This window comes from Syngnathus acus, chromosome 22 (assembly GCF_901709675.1).
Source record: "Syngnathus acus chromosome 22, fSynAcu1.2, whole genome shotgun sequence".
Taxonomy (NCBI): domain Eukaryota; kingdom Metazoa; phylum Chordata; class Actinopteri; order Syngnathiformes; family Syngnathidae; genus Syngnathus; species Syngnathus acus.
In genome coordinates, this window is record NC_051106.1 from 9,781,700 (window position 1) to 9,801,022 (window position 19,323).

The 19,323-nt window shown below is 41.0% G+C and overlaps 3 protein-coding genes across 5 annotated transcripts in view; 1 reads left to right on the forward strand and 2 right to left on the reverse strand.

Annotated features, from left to right (window-relative positions):
* Nucleotides 1–422, reverse strand: part of babam2 (BRISC and BRCA1 A complex member 2) — a 32,088-nt gene extending 31,666 nt beyond the window's left edge. For both annotated transcript variants that reach the window (XM_037242476.1, XM_037242475.1), the window contains exon 1: nt 324–422. The gene's annotated coding sequence lies outside the window, so the exon portion shown is untranslated. The remainder of the gene's footprint in view (nt 1–323) is intronic.
* Nucleotides 421–18,045, forward strand: rbks (ribokinase). 2 transcript variants are annotated; one of them, XM_037242477.1, is made up of 9 exons: nt 446–671; nt 2,056–2,117; nt 4,870–5,002; nt 6,039–6,102; nt 6,767–6,829; nt 7,712–7,876; nt 10,267–10,358; nt 12,988–13,176; nt 17,380–18,045. In XM_037242477.1, the coding sequence occupies exons 2-9, from the start codon at nt 2,059–2,061 to the stop codon at nt 17,551–17,553; spliced, it is 939 nt and encodes a 312-aa protein (XP_037098372.1). In that variant the 5' UTR covers nt 446–671; nt 2,056–2,058; the 3' UTR covers nt 17,554–18,045. The 2 variants fall into 2 exon arrangements, with proteins under 2 accessions (XP_037098374.1, XP_037098372.1); XM_037242479.1 differs by lacking the exons at nt 12,988–13,176; nt 17,380–18,045 and adding an exon at nt 12,102–12,456 and having other exon boundaries at nt 421–671.
* On the reverse strand, nt 17,701–18,711 carry mrpl33 (mitochondrial ribosomal protein L33). The gene is made up of 4 exons (XM_037242481.1): nt 18,566–18,711; nt 18,414–18,432; nt 18,227–18,333; nt 17,701–17,969 (listed from the first exon to the last, which is right to left on the reverse strand). Exons 1-4 carry the CDS (start codon nt 18,585–18,587, stop codon nt 17,920–17,922), a joined length of 198 nt encoding a protein of 65 aa, XP_037098376.1. The 5' UTR covers nt 18,588–18,711; the 3' UTR covers nt 17,701–17,919.
* Between the last annotated feature and the right edge of the window lie 612 nt (nt 18,712–19,323).

Here is a 19,323-nt window from a genome sequence, read left to right on the forward strand (position 1 = left end):
TTCATTTATTGGTGCTATGGAATTGATTGAGCACACGAGAATAATATCCGTCACGGATTTAACTACAGACGATCCGGTCAGACATCAAGTTGTGAACTCTGGAATCTGTGATCAAGCAAATAAGCAATGCGGCTAGGGTTTAAGAGAAACCATTCTGATATTTACCTGGTTATTTATCTTGTAATACGGCTTTGAGGAAATCTCAGCAGTTTTTCACCAAACGGTGGTATTTTATCATTAACATTTAAACGATCATATTTGCCAGTGTGGAATATACATTCGATGCTGTTAATTTAAATGTCATACTGTGTACATCATAATACCTGGAAAAGCTGGAATTAAATAACTTGAACGTTTATTTTCTTCGTTACTTCCGGATACATGTTGTTTGGGTCCACTTGAAAGACCCTGTTAAGTAGTCTACCATAACGCCTGTTTGAAAAGTATGTATTACAATGCCGATATACATGTTTCCATAGGTATACCTCTTCAATGGTCATAACGAGTGATTTGATATGTTTTCAAGTTTTGGCTAAATTACTTGAAATTGATAAGCTTGTTTTTGTTATCAAATATTGCTATTCAGGCAATACTTTCCTCATTGTAGCTGTCAATAATTGCTCACCGGGCGATGTACTTCGCCCAGCTTCTTCATTTTTAAACCAGAAAAGGTAAACATGTTTAGTATAATGTCCAATTTAACTAGAATTGAGATTTTCATCCTCGACATGATATGCATGATATTTAGAAAGGTGCAACATGACTACTGGCACTTATGTTGGATTATGTGGACTGCGCGTGTTACCATTTTTAAAAGATGTACTTTTATTGCATGCACGAAGTTAATATTGAATTGTAGAGTGTTCGCTGCACAAATAATAAATCAAACATTGTACACGTATAAAAGTTATATGAATTTAGTGAAATTATCATAATAATATGAGTTGTACTATTTCTTTTGCGATTCCCTTGAAGATATTAAATGTAAAGGCTTTTTCTAGACATCCATACATTGCACATAAATCCAAACCTACATAAGATTGAAATAGTTTCAGCAATTTGTGGCTCCAATGTTTCGAATTTTAGTCAACAGGATGTTTTTAACTTGTGATCCTGAGCTAAAAGTAAACAAAGGTTTGCAGAGTAAACATGAATGTTAATAATATTATACAGCCAAATAAGATGACAAGGCCTGTCTTGTTTCATTCTTGAATCATGTAAATGTTTTGAATAATGTAAATGTTTTTAACCTAATGTAGAACTAGAGTAATCGACCAAATCTCATGGGATTCTAAGACTATTCCTAAAATGGTTGTATTGTTTGTTTTAATTTATTCATTTGGCAGCGATGCAGTTTTGCCTGCGGATGAGTGAAACCCTTTGCATTGTAAATCAAGCTGAAATGGTCAGCGTTGACAGAGCAGTATTTAATCCTGCAAATAATTCCTTTTTGAAAATGATCGATCGGACAATGAATATGTGAAGATATGCTCCTGCATTAGAATCACTGGCTACTTCTCACATTTCCTTTGCAAAGACAATATGTTGTGAAATGTGGAAAAGTAAAGCATCATACAGCCAGCGGCCAGGCTTTCCAAATCCTCCTCTACCGAGGAAGAGATTTGAAGAGATTAACACACTAGCATTAGCTCCGATACAAGCTGAGGATTGAATTAATTAAAGTCTTTGCTTGGCTGCGATGTGTTCATGTCGTCTAGTACTGAAGCCGCAACCCCCTACTGCCCCCCCCCCCCCCCACACACACACACACATGCCAGTGTGCTCACACACACTCAGATATTACCAATATGACTGGATGTTGTCCAACTCAGTCAATGATGAAGGCTCTATTTTTACCTTTTGTTGTCTCGTCCATGTTCAAGCCTTTTAGTTTTGTAGGCTGTTGAGACACTTTTTACCTAAAATGTCCACGAGAAGTCCATTAAAAGGAATCCAGCATAAAGAAATGGATTTTTTTTTTTAAATCCTGAATGTGGTATCATTTTATTATTCAGAAATGAGACATTTGAATAACACAAGTACTTGTCTTGACAGGTCATGACTGAAGAGGCCTTTGACGTTATAGTGGTTGGTTCTTGCATGACTGACTTGGTCAGGTAAGTAAATCCAGCCCTATAATTTACCAAAAGCGTAGTTAAAATATCATCTCTAAAATGTTTATTAATAACAATAGCCGCAACTGTCCATCAGCAGTTTTATTTTGGACTTGTTCTGTAAACCTGCGGAAAAGATTAGCTGTAGTGTATTTTCGATCACGGCTTGCGACCGTCTCCGCAAAAATAGAGGAAGTAGTTTAAATTTAGTTCTTGCTTAACCTAAAAGCCTGCAAAGTTAATCAATCACATATTTCAACTTCATAACCTTCGGGCCATAGATTAATCATAATTGTCAGCAGAGATCGACTTCAACAGTTCCTTTGATGTCTTCATGGAAGTAGTTCATAACAAGCTGCTGTCATGAGATTTATTATTTGTAACACTTTTTAATAATTATAGGGATCAAATAATTGTTCTGTTTTTTGACATATGTTGGGTTAAAGATCTAAGGATTATAGCTAATTATTACGTCCATATGCCTTAAAGTGTTGACGTTGCATCAGGAACAGAATACGTTCTAGTCACATGCCAATCTTTTGAAATCGCTTTGTCAGACGGATTTATCATGAACTTTGGAAGGAATGACATGATCAGCTGCTCATACGATGAGATCTCATCCTTCCAAGTTATATTATTTGCTACACTCTGGGGTGATGGTGGAGGGGTTCATTTAAAAAGACATATTTTTAAAGTGAGCCTTTTATGTAAGTCAAAAGTCCCAACCTATTATTAAAAAAAGTCTTCTGCGATACTATTTTTTCTCATCAACAATTGAATTGCTGATTCTGCTGCTTTGTATTCTGCTATCTAGGACAGGAGTCATCAATTAGAACTATTATAAGCTAACAGAAAATTGCCCATGTTGCAAAAGGGGCTTTATGGATGAGGGTCACACAGCGGATAGCAGAGGCTAGCAGGAAGAGATTGGAAGTCTTTCCAAGTGATAAGCATGGCTTTGAAGTGGAAAAATACGGTTGTCTTGAAAAGTCAGATACGTGTGGTTGCAGATGACACACACACACACACACACACGCACACACACACACACACACAAAATGCGCACACTTAATGTATGCCGCTATTACTCCTAAATACAAAAGGCTATTAAAAAGTTGTGTTTAATGGCTATCACTGCAGTGTAAAAAGAGTCAAAGTACAGTCAGGAGTTGAAAGACAAACAGCGCCCCCTACTGCTAAAGCTCACTGTGTAGAGACACCTTTCACCTGTTTTAAAATGTTAAATTGATCAAATTTTAGAGAACTTGCAAAACAAGAACATTTTTTTCTCTATTGAAGCATGATACATTCATACACGAGAATATGTTTTGCAATTTCACAGTCCGGTTATTTTCCTTGCAAAAGCATGATTCAGTAGTAGTATCGAGTAGTTTAGTTTGTTATAGTTTTTTTTTAACTGTCTGAAGTAATTTTTGCATTTTGGTTCTCTTTTGGAAAATGTAATTCTGTTATAACAACTATTGTTCCTACAATGTGCTTTGTTTCCCTGTGACTAGGGATGCCCCGATCGCATTTGATTGCAGCTGAGCTGACAATTCACATCACTTCATTTTAATTATCGATCAAAGCTTTTATTAGCTTTAAAGAGCCATATGTGCACTTCCTTTTTGCTATTTGGCTCATCCTCCCGCCTCCCCTGGTCGTCATGGTAACATAAAAGCATAACGGTGCTGGCACTTCAGTGTGCGTGTGTGTGTGTGTGTGTGCGTGCGTGTGGCATTATTTTACGACAAAAGACCAAAATCCTTTTAAAAATGTGGTTTATTCCTATTTAATCCATCATTTTCTTTGTATATTCTAATTATTCAAGGGAAGTACCTCCAATCTGTGTTTTTCAGGTTAGCATAGTCCAAAGTCCTGTGTGGGTGTGCGAAAGTGGAAACACTGGAGTACTTTGCAAACAGAGCGCGTACACACACACACACACACACTGGCAAACCCGCACATGTCCATGAATTTTCGTACACAAAGGGAGCATTCCCTTTCAGAGCTTCTCTCACCGTCAACAATATTCCAGATGTCGCAATTCGTAATTCTTGTTTGAGAACACAACTTTCGGAGGTCTTTCTGTTTGACAAGAAATTCGCATGTCCTCAGCTGGCCTCTCAGTGTGATAAAAAGGAGCAGACTCGGTTGCTTGCGCGTGCGTCTAGATGTTGGCCCTTTGTTCCATTTCCTCTCTCACCGCATTACGGTCTTGCTGACCTCACATCCTGTTCCAACATTTAGTCGTTTTACACAGCAATGCAAAGGCAACCTCTAGTGTTGTCTCAATTACTGGAAATTCCGGGATTGAATGAATTTACTGTAATATGGCGGAGCACCTGCGTCAAACAAAGTCACCACACAAATTTATGTCTAAAAGAAAGTTCAACGAGAGAGGGGAAACAATTTAATGACAAGGTTTTGCCAACCGCAGATCCTTTGACTCTGTGGCACAACTGGCCCGAGGCCAAAGTGTAAAGTCTTGACGCAGGCATGATACTGCTCTTGCCCGTATTACTCACCCTCCAGTTGCTTGATGATTGGAGGCTTGTAAGGGCACCCACCTGTGGCAAAAAAAATAAAAAAAAACATTTTAGGAGAGAGGTTGCTTGATGAGTCAGCTAGTACTGCCAGTGTAAAGTTTGACATCCACTCAACTCTGCTTGTTCCATCATAATGTGAAGAAAATGTACTTTTAAAATGTATCTTTATGGTTGTGCTTTTGTTTCCCTCCCCCCCCCATGCACAGCCAGTCACCAAGACTACCAAAGGAAGGGGAAACCATCCACGGTCACAACTTCTTCATTGGCTTTGGCGGAAAAGGGGCCAACCAGTGCATGCAGGCTGCAAAACTGGGCGCTAAAACTGCCATGGTCGCCAAGGTATGACCTTTGACCTTGACTAAAAAGTAGGACAGATGGAGATTCAAAAGCAATGCATTATAAAGTCTATAATGGTGCGTAAAAGTTTTTTGGAGGTTCCGGAGAGAGGCGCACCTCGAACAATTTATGCTTCATGACGCTGCTCATCTGTTGGCTGTCATCAATGATCAATTGCTTGCAACTAGGCACCGCGACTCTTTTCGACGTACTCCACGCAGCGACGGACAACTTTTTAGCAACTCCCCAAACTTCATTTCACGCCGTAAACTCTCCATGTCTCATTTTCTCTTGATCAATACCAGACTGCGTGCATACGCCACCCACTCTAGCCAGCCCGCCTTCAAACAAGCCTATTCCCATACCACGCGAACCCGACGTCTCCGATCAGTAAGCATAGCGCGGCCTTTCGACCCGAGCGCTAAAGCACCGGCGCCCCACCTCTGTCAGAACAAAGAGGCCCGATCGATAACAAGCCAGCGCAGGAGGATCTCTCCGGGCATGGGGAGAACCCAAAAATAGACATTCTGGCTTATCAAGAACATCCAAGACAGAAGGGCAGTCTTCAAAGAGGACGGGGCCAAGCAGCCAATAGCGGGCCAACGCATCATCACAGACGGACGGCTACAAGTCTCCGGTATTTTGGCATGTTTTTTGGAAAGCGTGGGTTCGAAGTAGGCGCCTCGGGCCAAGGTGGGGACCCCCTCCGCAAGCCAAAGTAGCTACAGATGTGGACGGAAGAAAAGAAAATGAAACGAGGTGGGCATGAAGAGGCGTAAAGCGGGCGGGGTAAGCGTGTCTTCCAGGCTTGGCGCAGCTGGTCGTGTGTTTGCGCGTGTGTGCTTTTTCCGGACTTTTTGTGTGTTCCTATTTGCTGGTTTTCAACGGCGGCACCATGCCAGTATGCTGGCAGGGCGCACGGAAATCCAAGCCATCAGAGATTTAAGGATATACACTTTTCAAACGTTGCCGCTAACCAAGTCTGACCCCGCTTGACACCTTCCTTGTTGTAATCGTTTTTGTCTTGTGTCTATTCTAGGTTGGTAACGACTCCTTTGGAGACAGTTATATCCAGAATTTCAAGGACCACGGCGTGCATACAGGTAAAGCCGATTGGCGTAGCGTCACCTGCCAAATTTGGTTCACCAGGAGGACGTTAGAAAGACGCACTTGTACTTTGGAATATTGCTTCTTCTTGCAATTGGATTAAGACACACTAAAAGTTTCAATATTTTAAGAACAGGTTTAAGATTTGAATTCATCTCCCCGAACGCACATTTTAATGTCTAAAAGTTGTCGTCCAAAGTTGATCAGAAACTTTATTTGCTAACCTTTTACTAACAATTCAAAGTTTCAAGGATAGCAAAAAAAAGACAAAATTCAATGGCAATAAACTAGCCGCTTAAAATGCAATCCAATACCTTGACGTCATGAAAGCACTTAAACGTGAGCGAGCGTGACAGAGGCGGCAGTCTGCGCATCTACAAAGCGCAAACCTCTGTGTCGAAGGCGGGCGGGCGCCACCTTGTTTGGCGTGTGTGGCAAAAGACAGAGAAAAGAAATAGCCACAAAAGGAGAGGCATGAAACTTTGCCGACAGAAAACGGCAACGCCTATGTGCAAACTACAATCCAATGCAAAAGAGCAACAGGTTAGCACATGTGATGCAATTCAGTTTCAAATCCTGTGTAAATTCAAAGCAGTGTGAATTATTCTGTGACCAAAAAAACAATGCTGGTATATCTCTCATCATGTGCCACTTTGTTAGGCTTTGTCGCACAGACGTCTGCTGCAGCCACAGGCGTTGCTTCCATCATAGTCAATGATGCAGGTAAAGAAAGCATGCTCATTTTCTCACACTTGGAAGTGTCACGTGCACAGACGCACATTCTCAGTTTAATTTTCAAGGAATTCCCACTCACACATGCGACTGAGCCAAGCATGCATATCATCATTTACTGTGAGATGTTAACATGCCAAATAATCCACTGCAATCCACTTTTTTTTTTTTTATATTACAGCTGACTTTCCTCTGTATCAAATGCTAAAATACACAAATGTTACAGTTCATCTTTTATATCTTAATCATTGCGCTACATTGTCAGACTAGTTCTCAAAAGTAGAGATTTTTCAGGCAAGAATTCACAGCAGCTACACGACTCATTGAGCTCCACTGCCATAAAAATCTCCAAGGTCGATCTCCAAGGTCATCATTTATTCAATTCAACAAATGATTGTATTAGAACTACAAGGATATACACATCGTCCTTCACTATCCATTTTCTTGTTGATCACAAAATGAAGAGGACAGATAGTTGGTCATGAATAAATTCAATCAACATATACATTTATAGTCTAGTACTTCAATCCAATTTCTAGGGTGAAAACAAAAAGCCCATCATCTTTACGTGACAATAAAAGTCAATGGAATTCTTTTGACATTTTTTATCTTGGTATAATTATTATTATTATTTTTTTTAATCAACCACAATCTGGCAGTTGAAGAGGGGTGTGTAGACTTTTTATATTCACCACATGTGTCCAGATGACTGATGACCAATGCAGGGTTTAGTTTGCCTGTTAAATGTTCCAATAATATTAAAAAGGACAAGCATGATAGAAAATGGTCGAGGAATGGACGTCTATTCATTTAGGATTTTATACGTCACGTAATTCAAATTTCCGAGATCCATGTGTGCTGGTCTCCAAACAGGTCAGAATGCCATTGTGATTGTGGCTGGTGCCAACATGCTACTGAGCAAGGTGGAGCTTCAGGATGCACTTCCAGCCATCACTTCTGCAAAAGTACTGCTTTGCCAACTTGAAATTCCCCCCCAAATATCTTTGCGGGCATTACAGATGGCTCAAGAGAATAAAGGTCAGTGGATGCAGGCTACTCGACTTATATGATTTCAACTAGTAGTGTGGGAAATTTCACATTTGATTGTTTGGCTCCAAATAAATGGGTCTGTGGATAATAAGTGGAAAGTGTGGGGGAAAAAAACGCAGCGTCTTCCCTAATATCTATATTTGATTCCGAACCACATCCAACATTTTTAAACGCGCATGTCAATCACACCAGCAGGGTACTTGTTTACTTCCCCATGACTCCTTCCTCCTTGTCATGGTGACCAGATTCCAGAATTTGTCATCTTTAGCGGCATCCTATTATTAGAAGCCCTTGGCGTCATTAAGACGTCTGGGGAGCTTCTCATCACTAGTAATCGATGGCTGCGCGCTGCCAGAACAAAAACGTCACAGCCATAACTGTGTTGCAGATGGGATACCCAGATGGCCTCGCTGAACGCCGCCCTCTTTCGCTGCCCCCCCCCCCCCCCCCCCCTTACCACCCATACCACCATGTGACGAGCAGAACGAACGCCTTTGGCAAAGGAGCCACCTCGACGTTGTGGCACCACAAGGTGTAAATGGAATTCTCCGGGGAGAATATCCGTTAATGTGTTTGGCGGTGAAGACGTAATGACGCCAAGCATGAAGTAGTGCGCAAATGACACAAAAATATGCAATATGCCAGACTTCAAAATCCTACATCTCCATATTTCATGAATTGAATCCAGCAAACTGCAGAAATAACAGAATCGAAAGCTTTTCGAGTTTACTAGCTATCTTCCAGTTTTCCTTCAATAGCTGTTTTCCGGGTTATTTGACACAACTCCAGCCTTTGACGCATGCAGAGTAGAAGCCTACCAGACATGAGTCAGTTTTTGTGCATCCCAGAATTTCAACATCTGGCCCGCTCCGTTTTGTTTATGGGGTTTGGACAGACACGCTGCCCCGATGCCAACATTAGTGAGGAAGATTTTGTCTTGCGTCTGCATATTGGGGATTTCACAAAAGCCGGACTAGCCCACATATGAATTAGCTTCCATCCTTTTTACATGCACACTTGAGCTCATCTATTTGCCATCAGCACTGGAAACATCACGCTTGGCGCAAAACACTGTGATCGCGGCACAGATGGACGATCCACGAACAGATAGAGGAAGATAACATGATTTCAAAAAAAAAATGACAAAACGATTGACGGACAACATGATCATACGATATGAGTAAGACTTTTCCATGACTTTGCTTTTCAGAGCGAATAGTTTACTCATTTACTAATAGTTTGCAAATAGTTTTGAAGGGAATGACAGGAGCCACCACCGTTAGTCAGCTATGGTCACTCCCACAACGGCGCAAACGCCCCTTTCCTAACTTATCTATAAAAGAAAGTAAACTACTCCCACTGTCAGACCACGCTTTGTGCTAAACCTGGACAGGGAATGGAAATAATGTCAATGCCCTCATGTCAAAGCCAAACTTTGATAGCCCAACATTTTGAGGGACACCATGATGTGTGTTTGTGCTGAAGTGGTAGTCATTATTCCCACCTAACGTCTACCTCAAAGCGCCAGGTGGCCCAAACCCAATGCAAACCCACGCAGATGCTCTCCAATGTGCCCACGCAAACACACTCACAAACACTTGCCTTTGCTATCCTAGAACATACATATAAATGCACACTCACTTGCACGAGGCTTTCATTTGGATACAGCGGTATTGGAATTAATCGCTTCGTCAAGCTGGGCTTATCCTCACTTATACAAAGAAATGGCGGCATTAATGCTTGCCGCTCATGAATATGCATCAGACCGTGATGTTGGACACATTTGGAGAATTACAAATTCCTCTGCTGTAATCTTAAATGTAAACACAGAAAATGTCGCAATGGATCTCACTCACACATTGAGATGTCCACTGGACTATTTTCAGTTTTCCAATAAATGTGGTCATGTGGGAATGCAATGGCTTTCATCTCCAGGGTCTGAGACTGTTCTCACCAGCCAGTTCCCAAGTCTTTTTTTTTTTTTTCTCAATGCTAATTTAATCATTTACATTGTGGCTTCTTTGTAGAAGCTTTTGAGCTTTTTTCTGCAGTAGCTTATGATGTTCCGTTCCATTGAAATTGGATTTAAGGCGATTCTTGCCCTTTATAGTCAACCTCTGAAAAAGAAATGTGTATTTTTTTTTTTTTATTGTACTAATGTACTGACTGCATACATCTAAAATGTCAATGCTAAAGCTTAGACAAAAGAACATTCTGGATCATTGTTATGCTCTTTTTATCTTAAGTCATTGGTAGAATGTATAATGTAGGATAAAAATATTATTACAGCGCTGAAGTCTTACCACTTTGAACGAGTCGACTTTCTGACCAAAATGTGAGATATCGGTAATATTGACGAGTGACTTTTGTCGTTGCAGTTACTACAATATTCAACCCGGCGCCAGCTATCCCTGACTTGGATCCTGATTTTTATCGACTCTCTGATGTATTTTGCTGCAATGAGTCTGAGGTGATGCATCACACAAGCAATTTGATTCTCCTTGGCCATTCATTGACACTCACTTCGGAATCGTTTGACCACAAGCATAGAATAATGTAGCTGGAATACGTTATCAGCATTGAAGGACCTGTGTGGTCCCGGGAGTTTCCAGAAGTCATGAGAGCCCACGCATACATTTCCACTGTGATTCATCTATCTCCTGTATGGTGGCCTCTTCTAGCACATCAATAGTGTCACTGTATACCCTTAGACATAAAGTCCATACAAACATTCTTGGGAATGGCTATCTCCACCCTTTTGCGGTCATGGCATCTCACGTCTTGGCTGTCAGGTGATGACAGATGAGTGAAAGTGGGTGTGCTTATCTGGGAATCATTGTGATGACAAAAAAAAAAAAAAAGGGGCAGATGTGCTTTTGGCTGAGTCAGCCGTCCGTCCCTTAGGGCTTGATGGGAACTGTTATTTCATGTCGTATTGCAGAGCAGAAAACAACATATAGCCAGCCAGCCAGGTGTGGACATGAAAGGGAGTCAAAAAGTGACGCAGCAGTGATGGAAAAGACAAGCGTGCATAGCTGAAGAAACTTTTTGGGGGGGGGAAAAAGATGCCAAGTGTTGAAGTTTCCCCATATTTTGTTCCATGCTGCAAATATTTCCATGATTACATTTTTACTTTTATTTCTTTCTTCCTTCCTTATTTATTGAATACAGCCATTTTATTGAACCTCATTAGACTAAATCTGAGTTTACGCCATCATGCATTTGTAAAATATTCATTGACATTAGCATTATTTGAGATATTAAAAAGTACTGTCAGAAAAAAGGATCAAAACTAAAACAGGGACGTTAAAAAACGTTTGGCGCAACCTACTGCGATAAAAGCATCCACCTCCGCGGTATATTTAATGTGTATTGCACAAACACTTTTAATTGTGCCTCTTTTGTAACAAAGGCATGTGTCTGTGTGTGTGTGTGAGCATTTACTAACCCACGGCAGAAACTTAAACGCAGTCTTGTTACTCTTGTACACCGAGAGGTTGTTTTTTTTGGGGGGGGGGGGCGTGTGGATTAATGCCCCGGTGTGAAGCCGATGACTAACAAAACACTTTTTTGTGCCTCTGTGTGTGTTTTTGATCTATTTATTTATTTTAGCCTCCGGGCTCTTAAACATTGATACACTGTGGTTTATTTTTGAACTTGTCCAAGATCATTGTTGACTTTTTTCACATTGCACAGAAAGCCATCAGCCGCCATTTGACTGAAGTGTCAGTCCTGCCTGAACTCATATTTCGATCTTTTATATTTTCCATTTAAAAAAAAAAAAATACCAGTGCAATGTACTTACATTGCAGTAAAGTCAAAGTCTTCTTTATTGTCAATTTCTTCACATGCCAAGACACAAAGAAATCGAAATGACGTTCCCACTATCCCACGGTGACAAGACATAGTACACAATATACATACAAGTAAACAACACCAAAAAAGTGTTGGCAGCAGGCAGCCATTCTGGGCCTAGTTATTCACAGAGACCTGCTGTGATGAAAGTATCCAAGGCAACATTCAACTGCTCTGATAATGCCTTCAGCGACTGTGATTGGGGCCAGCGTTTGGCACAAAGCTTTGGCTGATTAGGATTACTTGACCTTTAATTTTTCATGGTCCCGACATCACACCTCCTGTTGTGTGTTTTTTTTTTTTTTCTTCTTTCAAAGAATGGGCTTTTTTACTTTTATGGCACATTTGCTCCTACAAGGCGCTATTGATGACGCAGCTTCGAGGAACAACTGTGAGACGACCACGTACTCTACCTGTGAGCCGCCCCAAAATACATGTATCATTTTCATTCCGCTTTAGTTTACAAGCTGATACATGTCAGAAATCCAGTCCAATTGGTGCTCACGTCATTTTTGAGTCATTGTCCTTTACGAGTCATCGTGATTTTCCCTCCTCAACCCACATAGGCGATTTGTTACACCACATAAAGTGTCCAAATGAATTGTTGTTTGTCTCAACCTTATTTCACCTGGTTAGAAATTCAACAATATTTCTAAATGTAGACTTGAAAAACAAGAGCTCATTTTAATTTTACCCTCACAAATTTCTATGAATAAAAAACGTTATCCCTTTGAAAATAAACACATTTGACAACAAATAAATACAGTTTGGGATTTTGAATAAATATTCTATCATAAAAATAATATCCCTATTATGCTTACTAAATTAAACTAAATAGTTTCAGATCATATGTTACATTAGATAAAAAATATAATCCCCTAAAAATCGAATGCGTGTGATGATTATTTTTGAAGAAATATGGCAGTTCATCTGAAGATGAATCTTTTGAAGACTCAGTTTGCTGCCAGATGCGGCAAAACAGTCAAATGATGTTTTCTCACCAAACATCTCAGACTAGATGAAGAAATCAGAAGTCTGTCTGACTGCACACAGGGTGTAATTAGAAGCTGACTCGTTGAAGAATGGCTCACACAAAAGAGATTAACTATGGAAAACAAGTCAGGGCTGTATTAGCAATATATTGGTTTATTTTAATATCTATAAATCCCTTTCAGTATTCCCCTCCAGTTGTTTTATACTCCTAATAAGTCTTAATTCATTTCTCATCTCCTGCCTCCATCCAGGCTGAGCTGCTGACAGGTTCATCAGTAAATAACGTGGAGGAGGCGCGTTGCGCTGGCCGCGAGCTGCTGAGGCGAGGATGCGGCACAGTTATTATCACCTTGGGAGCCCAAGGATGTGTGGTGCTCCAGGCATCAGAGTCTACCTCCAAACATGTTCCAGCAACGCCAGTCACCGCAGTGGACACCACGGTAAGCGTGACGCATCATTAGGAACAGACTTCCTCTAACCGTCTCATTCCAACACTTCACCGCCATAATCCCGCATCACTATATCAAATTTAGATCATAATAAAATAATAATAATACTTACACAAATATAAAAGACAAATAGACTGCATTTGCATCGATAAGTCTTTTGAAATATTTTATTTGTCCAGTACTAACAGAAGTATGAATGTTATTTCCATTATAATTTCATCTGGATTAGGGAAAAACTACCAATTTCCACCAAATGTCGTGACCAAGACAGAATCAGGTATGGCGAAATCATATTTTTCCCCTTTTCTTAACACTTGAATATTTTCTAAATGAATCTCGTGGACAACATTTCGATAAAGTTGTGTTACTTTGTGTTTCCTGCCTCTGTTGCGTTGCTTTCTACAACTTGGAATAGATCATAAGCGAGGTTGTTTAATTGTTTGTGTCATTGCTTCTGTTGCTGAGTCACCTCGCTATTGAGACTTTTATTGTGCTATAATTACCATGCTTAGTGACTCATCCCCAACGTCTTTACTCGAGCTACTTAGAAATGTCTTTAAACGTGACCATTATATCTGTGCGCTTGTGCGTGTATATTACATTTATTTAGTTAGACATCCCCTCAATGTGAAAAAGTGGAAACGACGGCCGTGGCTTGTTGTTTTGCCGAAAGCACTCATGGCATTTTGAGGAACAAAAAGCTGCCTTTCTTGGGGGCTCCGTGACCTCTGTTGTGCCCCCGCATGGTGAAGTAGACACACATTAGTGCCTTTATTATTCACTGTCTACCCCCCTCCACTTGTGTGACTCACCTTTTGAGCCTGCATGCATCAGTCAGCAGAAGGCATTGCAAACCTCACTGTGGTTAGGCTTGCTATGTAATTCACCGCACACACACACACACACACACCGGCCCTTCTGTTCTTTGATGGGCCCATAACTTGGGGGGTGTTTAACTCTTTTGGACAAAATAATCCCTCTTCCAGTAAAGGCCATTTACGTTTTTACTGGAGTGTGTGTGGGGGGGGGGTGACTCCATATTGTTATCTGGGTTTCCATTTCTTTTGAGCCTGTGTGGGAAAGAGTGTGTTTTTGGTTCTGATTAACTCTTCTGTTACTACAGCTTTGTTTGTTTTACTTTTTAAAGACGTGGTGACAAGTTTGAAAGCATTCAAAAAGCACCGGTGCTTGTTTTCTGCCTTTCTCGATTCAAACAACGGTGATTTGAGTTCATGTTATGAGCGCTGCAGTTTTTCAATATCCGTGCAATCAATGAGTCTCTTGTGGTTGTTCCTTGCACATCTATTTTGTAAGATACAACTCTTGGTTTGTGCTCTGAGGGCGTTTGTATTCTGCGGCTAAAGGCATTTTCTATGAAAGCAGTGTGCTCGCTCGCATCGCAATAACTGAGACTGGAGCATTTTACCGATCAAAGTCAGGAAAAGCACAATTGCCGGATGGCTCTGAATGAATTATCCAATCATCCATAATGTGCTTAGAAAATGGCCGGCCGGGGGTGCTAATCGTTCAAAAAATATCGAATGAAATAAATTGCCAATTCCATTTTTATATAAAATAAATTGTTGAATTAAACAAAACAAGGTGGCCGAGCTTTAGCTTCTTCTATTACTACCGCAGATAATTATCTGGGCTATTTTCTAAAAATATCATTTGAAATAAATAAACAAATAAATGGAATAAAATAAAAACAAAGAAAATTATTTATGAATAGAAAGCCAAAAAAAGTCAGTCTGAGTCAGGGTCATGAATCGGAATTTAAAAAGGCAAACATCTCGGCCTCATTTTGTCTGGGCTGTTTTGTGTCGGGAGTTATCTGAAGCTAAAACACACACACACGCACTCACATTTTTATATATTACATTTTGTGGACTTGGGTGGCCTCGGTTTCATCTGTCCCGCTAAAGGAGGTCCACTCCGAAAGACTAAATAAAGGTAGACAGCCCCTTCTAATCCAGACATTACAGCTGCTACACGGTGGGTCTCTCAAATTAGTCATCCTTTTTTTTTTCTCTCTCTCTCTCATGACGGGAGAGACCATGGAGCAATTGAACGATTCCTTCCTGGAACTCAACGTTAGAGGGAAAATAACGCCAGTCTGGATTAGGATGACACAATGAGAAAAGTGCCATATCACCTTCTTTGAATGGATTACACGTGTACGCAGCAGCTGCTGTATAGCAAACCAGATGCCCGCTGCCAGTCTTGCGTGTCAAACACAAAAGCGTTCAAAATGAAACTTGCGGATGGATGGATGAAAGATGGTGGTGGGCTAATTGCTCCAATGAAGCGTCTGTTTGATCTGCAAAGACGAGTCCCTTGTTACTAGTGGCTGTTGGGAAGCCTCAGTGAGTCAGCGTTGCCCCCAACTTGGTCTTTGCTCTCCCCAGGGTGCCTGGAGGCTTTCAAGAGTCTGAACCATCTGTCTTAGCCAGACAGAAGTCCAGATCACACCAGGGTGAGAAATAGACCTTTACATGCAGTCGCTAATTCACATTTTTCTGACAATTGGGATAAACATGAATAAGCGGCTAGGGGATGAACAATAGAAGAATGAATGCTTGTTTTGTCACAATAACAACTTGTCAGTCTTGATGTGTGGGGCGGAGTTGAGTTTTGTTATCTTATTTATTGGAGGCACAGCCCACATTCCTTTGACATTCCGCAAACGCTAACAAGTCAAACGTATTTCCGGAGCTGCAGTAAATTAGAAACGCTTTTGTTGCCTTGATTCGATTTTTAGGGTGCGCTGAGCTCAAGCAATCATTTGAAAGAAATCCACCAAATGGTGCCGAAATCTTTGTCTCGGGTGAACTTCTCGCCATCACATCTGCCATCATCATTTCAAACTTAAGGCTGAGCGCGAGCAGAGAGCAGGCAGGAGAAAGTCACAAAGGTCAAGCAGCGTTGGAAGGAGGCGACCCGCACCGGCGTCATTGCTCATGTGCGCCGAGCGCTTGTGTCATTTGATTGACAGGTCTCCAGATCTAACCTTCACCAAAGTGTGTCGAGGACAGTGGCAGCGGGGCTGAAGGGGGCAACGCTTGTCAGCCTCGTTGAGCTTCATCCACTCGTCTTGGGGAAGAGACGTTAGTGAGGCGGACAAAGGTTGGACGGGAGCTTGGACGTGGGCTTACTTCGACTTTTAGTATCGGGCTTAGTCGACATGAATATGTTGTGTGCTTCAAAAGTAGCATCACTGTTGCAGTGTGAATGTGTGAACAAAGAGCGGGGGGGGGGGGGGGGGCTCAGCCAAACCAGTGAAACGACATCATCAGTGCTTTAAATGCTGAGCTATGTCATGGCCCAGCCCAGCTACCAGACAGGAGACATAAACACAACATGGAACATCAACGGGGCCTGTCAAATGTTTGCGCTCTGATCTCACGCTTTCCAGCATCTCAACAATGCAGGAGTCACACCCATTGTGCTGACCCTTTTTTTTTTTCTTTGGACATGGTTGATTTGTATATCTTGCCTTAAACGGCTACACTTTTGGGCCCCTGAGTATTTCCAGAAGCTTACTCATCGCGGGGCATGTCCACAACACCTCTGACCTTTTGGACTTGGTTGTTTTTAGTTTTTTGCCCTGGTGTCACTGAATCATTCAGAACATTGCTGTCAATGTCTTCATTGGTGAGGCTCTGAAAGGCTTACGCTGAGGGTGAAGGGGGTGACAAGTTCTTCCCAGACCAGAGTGTGCAATCTCTTTTCAGAGCCAAAGTGATGACTAATCAAGCGGACTTGTGAGAACTAATGGGGGGCGGTTTTACACTAGCAGGTCACAACATGCCATTGTGCCTTTTCCCATCACAACACACCTCCCACCCCCTGCATGTCTCCTTTAGGGTGCACACAGCATCTCTATCAATAGATAATTGGCTCTATCTGTCCTTACATGTTGACACAAATCAGAACTGCTGGTTATAGGCCAATGGTCAAAGCTAGGAAGGCTAAAAATTGAACACAAATCCCCATTTAAATGGTTCAAGCATGTGCACGAGGGTCATGTCACAGCACCCCCTACTGGTGACAGCTTAAAAAAAGACTTCATCAGCTATTCTCCCGATTCACGCAAATTAAAATACATTTTGATTGCATGTGCGTACCAGAAGAGTCCTACTGTAACTGTATATTACTTGCAACATAACCCAAAGCATTGTTCCATGTTGCCAGGGTGCTGGAGACAGCTTCATTGGAGCGCTGGCATATTACATGGCTCATTATCCCACAATGCAATTGGACGAGGTGGCCCGGAGAGCAGGTCAAGTGGCAGGAGTCAGCGTGCAGTCCGTGGGCACGCAGTCATCGTATCCACACAGACGGGATTTAGCAGCTGACCTCTTCTGATGCCTTTCATTGGACACATCGACTTGCATTTTGATTCATGTGCTGCTTTTGAGCAATCTGAACAAGCGATGAAAGACCAATGACTGTGTGGAAAGTCAAAGTACAATGGAAGAGTCTTAAGTAATGCACACGAGTAAGTGAAAAGTCATTGAAACAGCTTTTAATGTTGTGACACCCGACTGACAATGCAATTACTCATGTAATTATAGAATAGAACTTGTGGTTGACATGAAGAAAATAAAACATGAAGGACTTGTTTATAATCAATATTTTACACCACAGAAGAGCAGACATTTTCTTTTGGAATCCACAAGGCAAATTGTTTCTTTAAACCTTGCAGGTTCATCATCTGTGTTGAAGTCCATTTTAGACCGATCTGATCTTCCTCTTCTCAAAGAACAGGACGTGCTTGTTCACTGAAAAAAAAGAGTAAGCGCATTTAAAATTTTGGGTGAACAAAATAAATGTACCCGGCCAAGAAAATGAGACTGATGACAGGGAAAAAAAGGAAAAGCTCTGTTCACGTTTATTTGAAGTGTTTAATCTGTACTTGTTTCATTCAAAAGTGTCATGATTGCAAATGAATCCATTGTATGAATGGCAATTTGTGGGATTTGGGCCTCGTGCTAAACGGTGAAAGTTGTGACCTAGTTCTAATGCATGCAAATCTTACCAAATGGGTCATGTTTGCGGAGCACAAGTTTGTCCCTGAGACGGTTTCGCTTGGTGTTGAAGAAGTAGCCCGTCCCCGCAGCGCTCATCATCTGCACCAGGACGGTCCTGGCAGAGGGCACACAACATTCACCTTACAAGCTTGCTCCGAGAACTAAGAATAATTGTGCAGATCAATTGTTACTTACTTCGATTTCGCCTTTGCCACTGAGAAGAAAAAAAAAAAGAATGAAAAGACATGACAACACTGCTAGCATGGTAAGGCTAGTTTGTAAAAGGTTGACATAGTGTGCGAATGACACACATCTTTAAATGTAAACAATAAGCGTCGGATACTCACAGTTGACGGAGGTAAGAAACATTTTCTCCAGAAAAAAATGAAATATACAAAAGAACTATCAAGGCATCATTCGTAGCAGGAGGGAAAGCTAGCTAGTAGGAGTCACATTCAAGTCATCTACTTCCGGGTAAGCGCAAGTTGTTTTTCCGCTTAGCGTTTATTTTCGGTCTTTTTTGTTTGTTTCACCCAAGAATTTTGGCACGATAGAATTAAGCGGGGAGAATAAAATTTTAATACAAATAAAATTCATTGATTAGTAGAATTTTCTTTTGTGGAAAAAAAAGATAAATGGTACTTGAGCGTTGCAACGCAGTGAGTGGTGATGAATGACAATGATTTTATTATTATAGATTTGATTAAAATCTACAAGTAAAAGACCGGTTAAAGTAAAACTATTAAGCATAATAATTTTGTGATTCAAGTCATTAACTCAAGTACAAGTTTTGAAAAAAATAAAGAAAATATTCACTTAAGAATGAGAAACATAAAAATATGATTTTAATTTATAAAACACCTGTTTGAATATCTGTAAATGGAAATGTGTTCCTTCTCTTATAAGGAGGATTTTTACCCCCCCAATTATGCTAGCAGGTTTTACAATTCACAGATTTCTTTTTCAACAGTAAAAATACTATTTTTTAGAAACTATTCAAATATCCCCTCTTTCATGGAAAATACCTTTTCACAGTTTATCTCAACAGATGTTCTCTATACACAGGCCATTCTGGTCCCTACAATTTTTGGCTCCATTGCATATG

Bases quoted from the DNA above. Each gene is read 5' to 3' on its own strand.
- rbks (XM_037242477.1), top strand. From the start codon at position 2,059: ATGACTGAAGAGGCCTTTGACGTTATAGTGGTTGGTTCTTGCATGACT. The intron at 6,103-6,766 runs GTAAAGCCGATT...CCACTTTGTTAG, and splicing joins GGACCACGGCGTGCATACAG to GCTTTGTCGCACAGACGTCT. The intron at 7,877-10,266 runs GTCAGTGGATGC...TTGTCGTTGCAG, and splicing joins GATGGCTCAAGAGAATAAAG to TTACTACAATATTCAACCCG.
- mrpl33 (XM_037242481.1), bottom strand. From the start codon at position 18,587: ATGTTTCTTACCTCCGTCAACT. The intron at 17,970-18,226 runs GTAAGATTTGCA...CTTTTTTTTCAG, and splicing joins CCGCAAACATGACCCATTTG to TGAACAAGCACGTCCTGTTC.